This window comes from Petaurus breviceps, unplaced genomic scaffold (assembly GCF_028583685.1).
Source record: "Petaurus breviceps papuanus isolate PSGF00001 unplaced genomic scaffold, PetGlider_PUasm1.0 185, whole genome shotgun sequence".
Classification (NCBI taxonomy): domain Eukaryota; kingdom Metazoa; phylum Chordata; class Mammalia; order Diprotodontia; family Petauridae; genus Petaurus; species Petaurus breviceps.
Genome location: NW_027185797.1, coordinates 28,425,994 through 28,441,726, shown reverse-complemented (window position 1 = coordinate 28,441,726; position 15,733 = coordinate 28,425,994). Strand labels below are relative to the sequence as shown.

Genomic DNA, 15,733 nt, shown 5'->3' with positions numbered 1-15,733 from the left:
CTCTCTCTCTCTCTCTCTCTGTCTCTCTGTCTCTCTCTCCCCCTCCCTCCCCCTCTTCATTTTGACCTTCCTGTGTGCTTTCCCTGGAAGACTACACACACAAGACCACATCTCTCCAGCTGGCTGAATTAAGCCCGGATTGCTTATTTGCATAGCATGATATTTGAGGCTGCTGCCGCTTGAGATTCAGTGTGCTGCGTTCTAGAGAGTTTATACAGCAGTCAGCTGAAGGAAATGAGTTTAGGTCGAACATGGTCTTTTCTCTCCCCCGGCCCAGGGTCCCCTCAGCTCAGACTGTTATTACTCCTGCTGCTGTTGGAGTTGTAGCTAATGGTCATACACGTCTCACAAAAGAATATATTAGCATCCCCATGCTTTCGAAGAACCGGCCCAAAGTAACTTTGTCCCTAGAGTCCAGGAGACACACCAGAAAGCCCTAAGCAAGGGTTGGGGATGGGGGGTGGGAACGTCCCGGTTTCAGTTGTGTGACCCCCCCCCCCAGTTTCATACTCCACCCTACCTCTCTCCCTCCCCCCCTCCCCACGCCCTCCAGCACCACCACCCTCCCTCCCCCTTCCAGCTCAGTTCTGGATTTGGGGAAGGGGGTGGAGAGGAAAGGGAGTGTTTCATCCGTTCAGTTTACACTAGCAAGTCCTGACTTCTGCCTCCTAGTGGGGGTAGGGATGAGGGGATGTCTGGACAGGTAGAAGGGGGAAAAGAGGCACACAGAGACTGACAGAACGGAAGAGAAAGAGAGTCAGAGAGGGATAAAGAGAGAAAAGGGAAGGAGAAAGGAGAGGAGGGGAGAGAACAGGAGAGAAGAGGGGATAAAAGGCAAAAAGGGGATGGAAGGATGGAGATACAGAGAGCAAGAAGAAAGAGGTCCTTCCCAAGCAGGAGTAGCTCTCAGTCCTGGCAGCGGGCAGGTCCGGGCAGGAGGCGGGCATCGAGGGGGTGGCCAAAGTGACAGCGGCGGTGCAGGGCTAGGAGGGTGTCCGCTCTGACACTTACTCGGATCAATGGGTGGTTTGTCCCCGCCGGCCTCACTGTCTCCATTGTTTTCCGAGAACGCACCTTCGCTGGGCTGCTTATCCCTATCAACTGGAGGAGAACCACAAGCATAGTCAGACAGAGACAAAGTGTGAGTGTCAAACGTGGTACAGTCACCCCTTCTGGCCGAGAGCGGTTCGGGTTTAATGCCGTAATGCCTGCTGGAAGGTAAACCCGGGAAGGACAGAGAGCCTGGCATGGGCTCCAGCCAGGAACGCATGTACCTGCCGTCAGGGGCCGCCGCTACGGGCGCCTGGTGGTGCACATAGGGGTGGTAGACGGCGGGCACATTGTTGGCACTCGGCGGGTGCACCGGGTTCCAGGAAGTGCCGAAGACCGACGCCTTTGACTGGAAGCTGCACGGGCTGAAGTCCGGGTGCTCCCCCAACGCCGGCTGCCTGGCGGGCTGCGCCAGGGCGCCGGGGCCATAGCGGGACGGCACCAGCTCTTCGCTCTCGTGGAGCAGGAACGAGTCCACGTAGTAATTGCTCAGGGTCCCCGAAGTCGACATGGCCACGCGACGCCGCCGCCGCCGCCGCCGCCCCGACGCCGGACCTGCGGAAATTATGAAACTGCAGATTTCATGTAACAACTTGGTCCTAGGGAGAAGTACAGTCACCTAATAAGTTGAAGGCTGCCTGTCACGCCATTGGCTGGCCGCGTCACGTGCCGGGCCAGCAGAACAATAAAGTATAAATCACTCCGCAGGCTATTAATGGGCCAGTGTTTTCCAGTCATAATTTTTATAGCAAAGCCATATGTTTTTATGCAAAGGGATATTTGAGTTCTACGATAAAGTTTGTTTTAATTGTGGCCAACGGAGATTAAAAGATCAGGTTGGGTCTGACTACCCCCTTTTTAAGCGGACTATTTTATATCACAATTAATCACGCCATCAGTGAGGCAGAGCTCCCTGCGAAAACCTGGGGAGCCGAGACCTCCACATAAAATTATACAATAATTGAAGCCATAAAAAAGCAAAATCGCATTCTCGCTGTACTGTATTTAAATATATATTTATGATATTTCATAAGGAGTTATTGTTGCGAGAGCCACGGGGCTGGTAGGAAGTCAGTAAGGAAAGGCATATTCATTTGCCTCGCCGTGTCTCCCCGTAGTAAAAATTTACGAGTGCTCGGAAAGGTTAAATTATACTATTGTGTTTGGTTTGGGAACTCACTGTAAATAACCGCGCTGCGCCGGGGCCAGAGCCTCCGGCCGAAAGTCAAAGGCGCCGCAGAGCAGCCGTCCGCCCCGACTGTTCCCCGCACGGCCCCGACGCCCAGCTCCCCGGCCCCGGGGCGGACACTGGGGTCCCGAGTGCCTTGATCCGAAGGAAAACTGAAATTTTCTTGGGGTGCCCCCGACCTCCCTCCGGCATCTCCCTCGCTTTCTCTGGAGTTGGGTACTGGGGCTGCTTAGGACGCCCGGGCTGCAGACGTCCCTTCTTCCAACCTGCCCCCCTCAAGCTGACTGTGGTGCCCAGGGCGCACCCCAGCAAAGGACACTCGAGTCCGGAAAGCACCTCCAGCCGCCACACTCGGGTGTCTACAGATTTCTTCTCTCAACCTTAGCCTTTTTCCCTATCACAGACCAACCCTCACTGGCACGGACACAGGAGCGCTCGAGCACACACACAAAAACACACGGACACAGACACAGACACACACACACACACACACAGACACACACACACACACACACATACACACACACACATATTTGCCACCGCCTGCTTCTCTCTGGTGCTGTGGAGACAACATTGCTCGTCTAAAGTTGGGGGAAAACGGCTCTCACGGGGACGAACGGCAACATCCAGCGGGCACCCGAGCAGACTCCGAGAAGCCTCAGCAGAGCTGTTGGGAGAGGGCAGCTCCGAAGCCGAGTCTTGGGTCTGAGTCTGAGTCTGAGCTCCGCGTCCAGCCCCCAAGCTGGCCCCACGGCCAGGCAAAGGACTCTGTCCCTAGCTGGGACTCCTCTGGCAAGCTCTCCGCAGGGGCAGAGCACCCGGGAAGGGACTTGCCCTCAGATCAGGCCTGGGAAGGGGAAAGTATTTACCAAAGGCGAGGTAGTCTTGGAAAATGCAGCCCCAGAAACAGAAAAGGCCCATCAACCTTCCCTTCCTCCCTCTGTCCTTCCTCTGCCTATTGTCGTGTGAAAGCAGGGGAATTCTCTGTGTGGGTCTGGGGGGAACCCCGACGCAGTCAGTCACAGGCCCTAGGTCTGGGGAAGAAATGTTTGTTTTTTTTAATTTATTGAACGCCTCTAGTCTACTGGGTTCACATACCCGATACCCAAACTGAGCGGAGGGTTACAGTCTCCCAGTAAAACAAGTGAACCGTCCCTCAGCTCAAGTCCAGTGTTAGGAATTAACGTAAAGGTCCAGCACTGAAGAGGGGGAGAATGGGACTTTTGACTTGAATCCACTCTTCCTTTGCTTTACTTGGGAAAGGCCTCTTTATTCCCCCCACCCCCCCAACCATTGCCATGGGGGTTTGGGGGGAAAGCAGGCCGCCTCCCTGTTAATTTGAAAAACCCAATCCTAAATAGAAAGACGCGAGGACTTGCAACTGGGTAGTAATTAAATTCACGTGTGAATATTCCGCATGCAAAAATATGTTTCTCATTAGCTTTACATCTCTGTTGGCTCTTTCCTCCCTTTCCTCTCTCCCCCTCTTTTTTTTTTTTTTGCTCCCTTTTCCTTCTGTTCAAGTTTTCTCAATAGCTACAACAGAAATCTCAGAAAGATCCTATTCTTTCTTCCAATTCCACGGCTGATTCGGCGTGATAAGAAGCTGTGAGGGTCTTATCTCTTTGAGGCAGTCAGAGAACCCGGCAAGACTCAGCAGCTCGAGGGAGGCCGGCCCATTGGCTTCCTAAAAAAAAATATGGAATGGACGTGAATGAAGTTAGGTACACAATGACCTCCAACTTAGCCCTGGTCGGTCCTCTTGCTTACGTCCAGGGCTAGCCTTCGGGAAGCCTGATTTTATCCTCTTTCTTTTTAAAAATTTTCTTCTCATGAACAAAAGAGGAACAAGAGGTCCCTAATAGTCCTCTGGCATCGTTCTTGAGGACAATTTTGTTCGTTGTAAACACTTCAGAATTAGTTGAGAGCAATAGACTTTACTGTTTCCGAACCGAGACAATCCTTTCTCAGCTTCAACCTATATAATAACCTAGGTAATTCAACCTTTATAATAAAAATAACACTAATAACCAAAACAGAAAAAAAGCAACCGAGAAAAGCAATTGTTCTCTCAAACTGCCTAATTATTCCTAACCTGAGCCATAGCTGAATAATTGATATCCGGCGAACTGAAGCTTGAAAGGGGCTAAAAAAGAAAACTTCCAATCCATATTTGGAGGAGAGGTCAATGAGCTGGCCTAGGTTTTTATTTTAATGTGAAAGCAATGGTGGGGTTTTTGTTTGTTTCAGAGAAAAACACTCTAGCTACCAGCCTAATAAGCTAGTGTAATTAAGAACTGCTCTCCTCCCCACATATAATTCTTTTTTTAAGGGTATTGCATAGTAAATGAATTGAATTGTAGAAGCTGCCACAGAGCCAGGCTCTCTAACGACCCTCCATAGACCACGAGCACCAGAGGTTAATCCAACACTAGAAGTGGTCTTCAGAGCGAATTGAGAGGCGGCAGGTTGGAAAAGGACGGCGATCTCGTGTTCCCTCATTAAAGAAAAATTATAAAAAGGGGGGGCACCAGGTTGGCCCAAAAGGCTAGGAGGAAGAGTGGCTATTTTGGCCGGATTTCGGCACCTCGTGGGACGCAAAGGGCCTTTCTGTTGTTGCTGCAAACCCCGCTGGAGGGGAAAGTGACCCCTGTCTCCAAATAGACTTCACCTGGGGACAGGCGTTCAACTTTGAGTTGTCTTTCCTGGAATTTCGTGGGTTCACTCCACTACCGCCCTGGATTATTTTAAACTTGCTGAATCTGGGAATTGGCCTTTCCGAAGCTCCCCATTCTCTTTCCATGTTCCTGACTCTTAAACAAAATTCACTGGGCAACGACATGCGTTTAAGGTGGTAGACATATAAATATTTATTCCAAAGACCTGGAACTGCGTTCCCCCAGCGACTAGCATTTTCTCCACATACACACACTCTCCTAACTTAGCCAGAAGAAGGACCGTGGCAAAACTCTGCCTTAAAGTCAGCCGTAGAAGCCATCTCCCGGCTTGCCTTTTCCCGGGTTTCTCGGAGACTTCTCCCAGCAGAGCTTTCTTGCCCTTGCCAACTCAGTCATCCTCAGCCCCTGGCACGGAGCGAGGGAACGGCGTGCCCCCGTATCTACAAGCTCAGCCTGCAGAACCACTCGGGTTCCCCCTGTCTTCCCACCAGCCCCCATCTCTCCCGGGTTCCTGGTTCTTGTTTGGTGTCTAAGTAACAAAGCCTGGCGTGTGGGGCTCCCCGCGACAGACCCAGCGAGGTCGCTGTTGCTCAGTCCGCCTCAAAGGAATGCAGGCGCCTGGCCTCTGCCTAATCGTGATCGTAACCGAGGCCTTGCAAACATTTCCAAACCAAAATGGAGTATCTGCCTCGATTTTCTCCTCTCCTCGGGACCCCATTCCTTACCGAGTCAGGCAGTGGAGACCTCAGTTTCTTTAGACTTTCCCCCAAACCTAACCGCAGCACCTGAACAGGGGGACTAAAGCGAATCCTCAGCCCACAAACCAGGCCTGAGTCCCAAAGGCCAAAATGAAAGGGGGAAATACAGGGAAGAGAGAATAAGAAAATGAGAGAGAGAGAGAGAGAGAGAGAGAGAGAGAGAGAGAGAGAGAGAGAGAGAGAGAGAGAGAGAGAGATAGAGAGAGAGAGAGAGAGAGAGAGAGAGAGAGAGAGAGAGAGAGAGAACCGACTTCCTTCCGCCTTGTCCCTTCCTAGACAAGTCTGGACCAGAGGTCTTAGGGAAGGTGAGGGAGAGGAAGGAGGTCTCATTCAGATGTCTAGGTTTCCTCTAATTCTCTCCCCAGGAACAGGAGACCTTGGGCTTTTATGCTCAAATCAAAGGCAGCTGAAACGCGGGTCCAAGCACCCGATGCCCCCATTCCTCAACAAACCGCACCTGACCTTGAATGGCCCCTAGCCGAGAAATTCCTACCACGCCCCCGCCGCTACGGAGAGAGCTAACCTGACCATACCTGCCCCCAGATTCTGGGGAGAGGGAGGAGCAAGGGATGGGAAGAGTTAGGAAGAAGAGGAGAACTGGGTACTCCTTGGTCCGCGCACGCCCTGGATCCGGGAAGGGCAGTCGGCGGCGAGGTACTGTGCTCCGGAGTCCAGTAGTGGCATTTGGACGTGACGCCTAGTTAGAGGTCCGTCCACGGCCCCTGTCTTCGGCCCCCTGCCCAACGGCTCTCTATACCTGGTGACGAATTCAACTGAAGTAATGAAGGCAGTATCGTGCTGTCGAGAGAAAGGTGGAGCCCCAACAACAGGAAACTACCTAAATCACAGACCAGTTCTGCTGCTCCCCCAAGGCCCGGCTCCTTATGTAGGGATCCCGCTATAGAGAGAGAAACAAAATCAGGTCAAACCCCAGACCAAGGCGCCGCCGCTCCAACCTGCCTGGGGCCGCTGCCACAGCCACCGCCACCGCCACCGCTGCAGTCTTATGACTGCTTAAAATGGGGAAAGGAAAGGAAAAGACGGAGAGAAGGGAGGGAGAGAGGGATAAAGGGAGAGGGAGGGAGGAGGGAAAGGAAGGAGAGGGAGAGAGATCGAGAGAAAAAAAGAGGAGAGAAAATTGTGTGTGTGTGTGTGAGATAGAGTTTGCCAAACCGTGAAGTAGGGCGAATCGTGTAGAAAAGGGGAGGGCGTTAATGGGCCTACCATAAAGCCCTAAAGGACTGAGCTGAGCATCGGGTTCAAAGTCTGTCCTGGAAGAGAGTTGGCCCAGCGGCTTGGACTAGCCAAGCCTGCCGGGGCTGTCCCTCACTTCCTTCTCCCCCTCCTCTTCCTCTTCTCTTCAAACACTCCCCCAGAGCCCTCTCGGTGCTGTCCCCCCCCCCCCCCCCCCCCCCCTTAACCGGCCAGGGCAAAAGCCTCCTTGCCTCACCAGGCAGGAGCAACAAGGTAGACAGAAGGCCTGGGGTGGGGGTGGGGCTGGGATGGGGGAGGAGGACAACCGCAGTTGAGGAAAGCTTGTGGGGAGGGGTCAGTTGGGCTTGGGGCACCACTGTCTCTAGCCATCCGCCATCTCCCTTGTAGGGGCTCACCTTCCCAGCAGCTCCCGGGGCATCCGAGGTTTGTGGGTGGCACCTATGGCCTGCTTCCTGCCTAGGAAGAGACCTCGATTCATTGAGACTGGGTGTCGGCCGCAAAACAAAACCAAACCAAAAAAAAAAATCGATCTCTGATCCATTCTCTACCCTCCAGAAATACTCTGTGGCTTCCTCTGTCTATGCAGCTCCTCACTCGACTGAAACCACTCGCTCGTCCAAGTCAGCAACAATCCAGATATACTAGCAAGTCATAAAAAAAGGAACAAAAGCCCACAAACCTTAGAGCTGCATTGCTCTACGGCCGAGACAAATTACGACTGTCTAGGTAATATTTAAATGGATGCCTCGAGTAATTGCAGGGAGCCCAGGCACTATTCCTGTTGTAAAAGTTGGGGACGAGATAAAGTGGGTGGTGAAGATAAACAGTCACAAAAGAGGTAAAATTAAAAGGCTTCATTCCACGACTTTTATTCTTCTATATAAGAACATAAACATTGTTCTTTTTTTCCACGCACAGCAGCATTACAATATTAATTTATTCTGATTTAAGGTAAGAAGTAAATAGAGCTAGGACTAACATTTATAATAACGATAGAATGCATTTGCTTAAAACAGTATTGGCAATTCTTTAATAATAGACATTTATACAGATTTGTACTTAGACTTCTCTTTGTTTCTGCACCTACAGGTTTGACCCTTTTATGCATGTAACTTCACAGTATAAAGGAAATCCGAACGTCTCCCTTTCTCTCTTCTACCCCGTCTGCTAGAGTCCTCTGAAGGGTCCCATGAATTTCAGTGAGCAAAATAAAAGCGAAATTTACTCCCGCATCCTCATAAGGCAGGGAGAATTGTGTGTGCTTGTCATGGGCTACCAGTGGTAACATCACTTAGAGACAAAAATCCACTTATTCCACATAATATAATAAGCAAAACTACATTAGGTCTCTATCTACAACAGGGAAGATAGCGGGAGTCAGAGGTAAGTGTGAACATTTAATGCCGGAGCAGCACAAGACCTTCTCCCTTTCCTGCTCAAATTTTAAAGCTGTGATAGTTTACAGAGAAAACCGAGAAGGAAACGCACTCTTTCTCTCCTTCTTTTTCCCTCTCTCCATCTTTCCCTCCTCTTTCCCCCAATACAACATCATGTCCTTGTTTTCACCCTGTGTGTTCTCGGTGGTGAAGGCCTTCCCTTGGGAAGGAAAGAAACTAGGAACGGCAAGGCAAAGAAACAGTCTCTCTGTCTGTCTGTCTGTCTGTCTCTCTTTCACACACACACACACACACACACACACACACACACACACACACACACACACACACTACACCACACCAACTCTGACCTGAACGCAGTCAAAATGGAAGGCCTCGACTACTCACCCCTCGCCTCCCCTTAGACACTTTAGGGCTTATAATGAGTACACTCTTGTCGCCAGGGTCGCCTGGACTCGGAGCCTGCTAGACACGCGCGGCCCTCCGAGAGATGACACTTGGCTCGTGGAAGGAGTGGGGACCGAGAGAAGCGAGCAAGATCAGCCCAAGACGTCGCTTGACGTGTCTGCCCGTTCTCTGTGTTTGTTTGTTTGCTCTGGAGGCATGGCTCCCCCTCCCCATTCACCCCCAGAAAACAAGACAAACAAACCAAACGATCCCCACCCAATCCCGCCTTGCAAAGCTGCTATGGATAGATGGAGAATGGAAAAAGTGGTGGGGATGGGGGGGGGGGGGAACTCATGACTCCAGGGTGATACAGGTGCGAATCTCTAGCGCCTAGGAAGAAGGGTTACTGGCTCTTTTCACCGTCAAAACGTGGTGGTGGTTTGGAGGTTCATCAAGAAAAGTTAAAGTTGGCTGTGAGCTCCCGGATTCTGTTCTCTCGGTTCATTTTCTTCAGTTTCATCCGTCGGTTCTGAAACCAGATCTTAACCTGTCTGTCTGTGAGATGGACGCTGCGGCTGATCTCTAGGCGCCGCTCTCGAGTTAGGTACATGTTGAAAAGAAATTCCTTCTCCAGCTCCAAAGTCTGGTGCTTGGTGTAGGGGCATCGCTTCTTCCGGCCGCTCTTCGCAGTGAGCCAGTTAGCTGCGTTCTCACCTTTGGCGTTGCCTGGGGTCGAAGAAGAGAAAGCGGGGAAGGAAAAGAAGGGGAGGGGAAGGCAGAGAAGGGAACAAGAGAGAAGGAGGAAGGCAAGTTACGGCGAGGCCCTCATTAGAGCACAGCACATCGAGGACCCTGGCTGGCAGAAGGCGCCGGCTCTGACTCAGGCTCCCGGGGAGCCCTCGGGCTGCTTTGGCCCAGAACGTCGTTAAAAGTCCTTTCCCGCACATCCTTCCTAATGGACCCCAGACTGTGGAAAGGGAGGGGGGAGGGCTGAAAGCTAAAGAGAGAAAGGGGTTCAAATCTCCCCTTTGGTCATGCCAAGGAGGGGGGCGACTTCATTAAAAGACATTTTCTAAAGGCCTCCTGGTTCTCTCTTCCCCCTTAAGAACACCCCACATCCCCCAAATTGCGTTTTAATTGGTTTTCCAAACACCTGTTTTCACACAAAGGGAAGTAGCGGGGAGGGCGCAGGGGAGAGCTTGGAAGCGAATGCTGGGCACCGGGAGAAGGGCGGCCGTATATCTTGAACTTAACGCCTTTCTTTGCCTTTCCTTCCCCTTCGCAGACAAGCATTTCCTCTGCCCCCCTGAGCTTGGGGGCAGGGAGTCCCATTATTGCCCCAGGGTCAGCAGAGGAAAGGCTTGGGGGAGGGGACCTTGGCTGCAGCCCCAACCGGTCTCTACTGGACTGAGGGTGGGCGTGGGGATGGTGGGAGACGGTTGAATTTGTGCCAAAAGGAAAGAGGAAAAACAATCGATTGGGTGTCATCCTCAATCCCCAGCCAAGAATATAGGAACTTGGGGAATTCCAAGGTAAAAAAAAAGGCGGGGGAGCCCTACAATGCTGACTCCAAGCTCTAGGGCTAGGGTAGGCTGGAGTGGACTGGGGGCGTCAGAAGAGATTCCCTGCAAGGGCTACTTGGAAGGAGGATCTCATAGCGACTGTGACTTTGCAAAAGACATTTGCGATCGTAAACTACAACTTCGCCCGTTAATAGGGCTTATTTATTGGCGCCGGCGGCTGATTATTTTGGAAGCTTTACAAACAGCCTTGTTATCTGCGAACCACCTTCTCCTCACTGGCGGGGCTGGAAGGGTGGACTGGGGCAAGTGGCCTAGGGATTTGACAACGGTAAGGAGGAGGTGGCCGAGAGAGGTTGCTTCCTGGCCTCCTGGACCTGATCACCTCCAACCCTAGCCAGCCTGGAGAACGAGCCTGGGGCTAGAGAGCAGAAGCAGGGTGTCGGCAGAGCTCTAAGCCGGACATTAATTTTTACTGCGTCCCCACGCCCAAATATTAAAAAAAAAAAAAAAAAGAAACTAAACTAAACCAAGTTCACAAGGTCAGTTGGAGTGGAGCTGCGTGCCAGACTGAGTCTGCCGGCTGCTGGGTTCCCTCTTCTCTCCTCGGGGTTCCTTGCCGGCTCTCTGCTATTTCGGGGGCTCTCTACCTCTGACTTTCTATTCCCCCTTCTCTCTTTTTCTTCCCCTTCCTTCCTTCCTTTCTGTTCCTTTCTTTGGTTCCCTTCTCTCCTCATTCTTTCTTGGTCCTGTAGCTGGCTTTCTCTTTCGTTCCCGCTCCCTCTCGGCAGGTCCGTGGCTTAAGCACACTTACCTATGGGATCTTTCTCGGGAGAGGGCTTGCTGCTCTCCGAGGGAGCGGGGGACAGTTCCTCGGCGGCGGAAGACGACGCCTGTGTCTCTTCCTCCGCAGCCTGGGATCCACAAGCTAAGGCCGTGGGCGAAGGAGACTCAAGGGAGGTCTCCTTCCTGCCTGTCTCAGCCGAGACCGAAGCGAGAGCGGGCGGAGAGTCGAAGCGAACTTGGGGCTGCTGGGGGAACGCGGAGGGGCCCAGCTGCGCCCCCGATGCCGCTGCGGCCGCCGCCGCCGCCGCATTATAGCTCTTGGAGCTGCCGGTGCCATAAGCTTGAGACAGGCGGAAATAGCCCGGGACCGGCACGCCACCGCCCCCACCCCCGCCGCCGCTGTTGAGGGCGCAGACCTCGGGAGGGCCTCGCGGGGGGAAGGAAGCTAGCTCTGGAGCCGTTGAACTTTTGGGGCATTTGTCGGAATCGTAGAGACAATAAGAGTTTTCCTCTTTGATGTTCTGAGCGAAGGAGCAAGAGGTCGCTTGCTGCTGCGGTTGCTGCTGGGGCTGCTGCTGGTGGTGGTGATGATTCTGGGGCTGTTGCTGGTTCTGGGGCTGTTGCTGCTGGTTCTGCTGCGGCTGCGGTTGCTGGGGCTGCGGCTGGTGATTCGGGGGAGGTGGCCCATCCGGCTGCTCCATCCGGCACGACCTGGGACCGTCTAGCCAGACCTCCATGCCTGACATGTAAGGGTGTGACGAGGGCACCATGCCCCCCGGCGATCCTCCTCCTTCATTGCGTTTGCTCAGGATCGGAAAAAGCCCGCAGCTTTGCAGACCGTAGGACAACTCGGACGCTTGTGGCAGGTAGTGAGGGTAATAGCCGCCTCCTCCTCCTCCTCCTCCGCCGCCGCCGCCACCGCCGACACCTCCACCTCCTTCCCCTCTGCCCGAGCTGATCAGCGAATCCACCAAAAAAGAGTTCGCGGCCGGGCTCTCGGAGCATGACATTGCTGTGGGATAATTTGGCGAAGGGAGCAGATAGCCCTTTCTGGCTGACATTTCTTGTACAAAACATGCTGAATAGGGTTAGAGATCCCCCCGCACCTCGGCGAGCTCCCGCAGCCAATGAAGAGCCAGGGTTTCCCAGCGACCCCTCCCAGTTTGGTTTCGTAGGCGCTGTGCTGGTCTCAGGTCGACCTCTGAATTGAGAATTTATATAAATATGTAATGTATATTGATGGGCCCGGAGCACACGCCCCAACACCTAGGGCTGGGGCTCAGGACTCTGGGGGCACGATCTCGACCTGGATTTTGGACTAGCCATCGGATCCCATCTTCCCCAAGTCATGCACCCCATTTTCATGGCGGGAGGGGGAAAACTAAGCTCATCTCTGTAGCGCTCCTGGGCCCTGATACCAGATAGTAAACAAGTGGGGTGTTTATGACGCCTCCGACCTAACGCTATCCGGGAGCCCGAGTCTGCCCTTGGCTTGTTCCAAAAGACTCTCCGAATAACTGACGTATGTGAGCTGACTTAAATAAAACTACATACTCATGTCTCTTCCTCTCCCTCCCTTTTTCAAATTTTGGTTTGGGGCGGGGGGTGGCGGGCAGGTCAGTGGCCTCTCAGTATTTCTAGCCCTGCTATTTCTCTCTGCCCAGCTTAGGGGGCAAGAGAAATCTTGGCCGGGATTTGGTGTTAAATTCTTGAAGAATTAGTTGTCCCCAGAGCATAAGGCAAGACTGGGACCCAAGTGTCAGTTCTGGTCCAAGGCAGGCTCTCAGCTTCAACTGAGAACCCAGGCAGCTCGGGCGGGGCTCCGCAGAAGAGTGAGACAAGGCGCCTCTGGCCAAGACAACGAGCCGGAAAACTAACGAAGGAAGGGAAGAAAAGAGAAAGAAACCGGGAGGCCCAGCCTCCCAGAGAACAAGTACACCTCTCCCGCACACAGGGCTATCTGGCGGGCTCCTTGCCCCTGTAGCTCTCCTCCCCTCGTTTGGATTTCTCTTGTAAATGAGGAAGGCGTTGAGACTCTCTCCCTCCTCTCGGATGCAACCACAGAGTCTGGGTCTACGCCGCACTCGGTCTGTTTCCTAACCTTAGCGGCTGCTCTGCTTCGTATTTGGCTGTTTCCCCCCCACCCCCAATCTATTTACTATTTTTGTTGTTATTATTTTTCCAGAATCTGTTTAGGATAGTGTATGCAAACGATGTCTCTGATCTCTCGCCCTTCTAACTCTGACATTCTGGGATTGGAGTCTTTTTAAAAGGTCTACCTCGAAATACTACAGAAGGCAGCATTGAATACCTGGGTCTGGGACAGAGAGCCTGGAAAGAAAGGCCAGGGCCCAGCGTCTGCCCTGCTTTGGCACTGGATAGGCAGACTGGCGGCTTCTCTTTTTCCCCCCTTTTCGGGTTTCGAGCAGAGTGGGCAGAGGGAGGCTAGGCAGCCAGGACGAATGCTATCGTGCTCACGAAGGTAGCGTGGTGTGATTCTCTTTCCTAACAAATCTCAGAGTTCTCAGCTCATTGGGAAGCCTCCTAGAACCGAGACTCACCTATATAGAAAATCAATTTTCCCAAACAAAACCAAATTCAAATTCTACTCCTTTCTCCCCGGTCCCCCCACGTTTCTATCCAAAGGCTGCATCTTCCCCACCATCAGAACGCTGCAGTGGGAGCAAAGAGAGTGTAAGGGACGTGGGGAAGGGACGAAGGAGAAGGGGGGATCAAGAGGAGGGAGGAAATACTGAAGCCCAGACTCTCAACGCAGTCCCCTTTCCCTGCCTTTAGCCTTGGCGTTCACACAATCCCGGAGGATCTGACAAGAATCAGTGTCACTGCTAGCCTCCCCCCCACCTTCCTGCTTCTCGATTTCCTCCTTCCCTCTATCCTCCTTCATCTCCTCCCTCCCCCTGGACTCCCTCCCCTCCAAACTGCATCGATTTATCAGACGTTTGGATATTTTAACGTGGATCTCAGTAGAGGAAATTCCTTCCCAGGTTGTGACAGGCTCCAGCACAAGTTATTGGGGAGTGGGCCGGTCAGGCAGCAGGGCAGCTGGGATGACTTTCCATAGGAGGAGCCGTCTCTCAGCCTCCTCCCTCTCCCTCCTCATCTTGGAGGGTCCCTCTTTGCCAACTGTAAACGCCAGAGTATGGGAGAGGCTGTCACAACTTTCCCCAGGCCCATAAAAGGTTTATGGAAAAGCGACGTTCTCCGGGTGTGATCAAATGGACCCCAGGAAGTGGCTGTCTTTATAACAGAGGACCAGGCCCAGGCATCCGGCATTGGTTCTGTGCCTTCACTGACCTCCTTGCTTCTTGTCCTCTCTCTTTCCTGAGTCTCCGTCTCTTTCCCACCACCCTCAACTCCTTGCTCAGTGATCCCAGAAAATTCCCCCCTCCAGCCCATACCTCCCGCCGGCTCAACGCCCCCCCCCCCCCATTTGCTGGCTGACCTACAAGGTTCCTCATGCGCCAGAACGCTCTCAGTGCAATGAAACTCGAGCTCTCGGCCCACGCTCCAGATCCTTTCTCAGCCCACAGCAGGTATAAAGCTGGGCTCCCTGGGGCAGGTCGATCCCGGCTGTGTTCGACTTGCCCGGCTGCGGCCAAAGGAAGGCCTGAGCCCCGGCCTCACACAAGTCTTTTTGCGGACATGCAGCACGTCTCTGGCAGGAAGGCCCTCAGAGCGGCCAAGGCCAGAGGCGAGAGAAGCCCTCATCGGCCGCAGCTCCTGAGCTGGCCGGAGAAGTGGGATAGGGATATGGCTGCCCGGCCAGGCCCTTGCTTCTCCGCTCCTGTCTACTAGAGAAGTACAGAAACCTAAGGTCTGGCCCTGCCTCAGATAGCGGCGCACCCCCTGTTTGCCCGACTCCGAGTTTCAGCCGCTACACTTCATCTGCCAGGTGGTGGATGCTGCAGCTGGACCCAGGAAAGGGTTCAAGGAGAAGAAAAAGGAGGGCAGGGAGGAAGAGGCAAAGAAAAAGTTCCGGCGGGCTGGGGCCTTCCCGCCTGGGGCAGGGGCTAAGGCAGGAGCTAGGGCTAGGACTGGACCACTGAGGGTCAGTTTCCTGGCGTCTGGAGAGGCAGATCATGAACCCGACGCCGCCTGCTAGCTGTCCTGCGGCTTTCCTCGATAGCTTACAAGGCCAAGGCAAACGGTAGCCTGGCTCACTCTAGGCTGCTGAGGTAAAGCCTTCACATACGTTTCTTGCGGGTTTTAGGGGGTGCCCCTACCCGCACTCCCAGAACCTGGTGAGTCGGCTCCCTGTCCAGGTGGTACATCCTTGCCCTGCCAGATCCTACTTGCTGACTGCTGCTGGGACCAGCCCACGCCTGGCCACGCTGGGCCATGGTGAAATGAATGTGAAAATCAAAAAAGACCCACGGGGCCAAAGAAGTGACTATGTAGGACCTGTGTGAGCCCCACTCTTCCCCAGGGGCAAATAATCCTGGCCCCTCAAGGCTAGGGAGAACAGCCTATTCAGTGCGACTGAAGTGGGCAAGGAACATGGGCAAGTACGAGGGCAGCAGACCTCCCTCCTCATCCTTGCAGTGCGAGGCTGTTAAATGCATCAACTGAAGGCGCTGAGGCTCCCCTCAGCTCGATAATCTTTGGGTAAACCTAAATTCACTGACTCTCAGAGCAAATCTGCTTCTTTTTTTTTTTTTAAAGCTGAGTAGTAAATACTGAGAATCTGTGTGTGTGTGTGTGTGTGTGTGTGTGTGTGTGTGTGTGTGTGTGT

At 53.2% G+C, this 15,733-nt stretch overlaps 2 protein-coding genes across 2 annotated transcripts in view; both read right to left on the bottom strand.

Annotated features, from left to right (window-relative positions):
- HOXA9 (homeobox A9) overlaps window positions 1-15,733 on the bottom strand; it is a 20,147-nt gene that overhangs the window by 1,158 nt on the left and 3,256 nt on the right. The window contains exon 2 of the mRNA XM_069088660.1: window positions 1,012-1,605. Coding sequence (XP_068944761.1) covers window positions 1,012-1,561 — 550 coding nt within the window. The 5' untranslated portion in view covers window positions 1,562-1,605. The remainder of the gene's footprint in view (window positions 1-1,011; window positions 1,606-15,733) is intronic.
- On the bottom strand, window positions 7,227-12,516 carry HOXA10 (homeobox A10). Its single transcript, XM_069088659.1, has 2 exons — window positions 11,009-12,516; window positions 7,227-9,400 (listed from the first exon to the last, which is right to left on the bottom strand). Exons 1-2 carry the CDS (start codon window positions 12,039-12,041, stop codon window positions 9,126-9,128), a joined length of 1,308 nt encoding a protein of 435 aa, XP_068944760.1. The 5' UTR covers window positions 12,042-12,516; the 3' UTR covers window positions 7,227-9,125.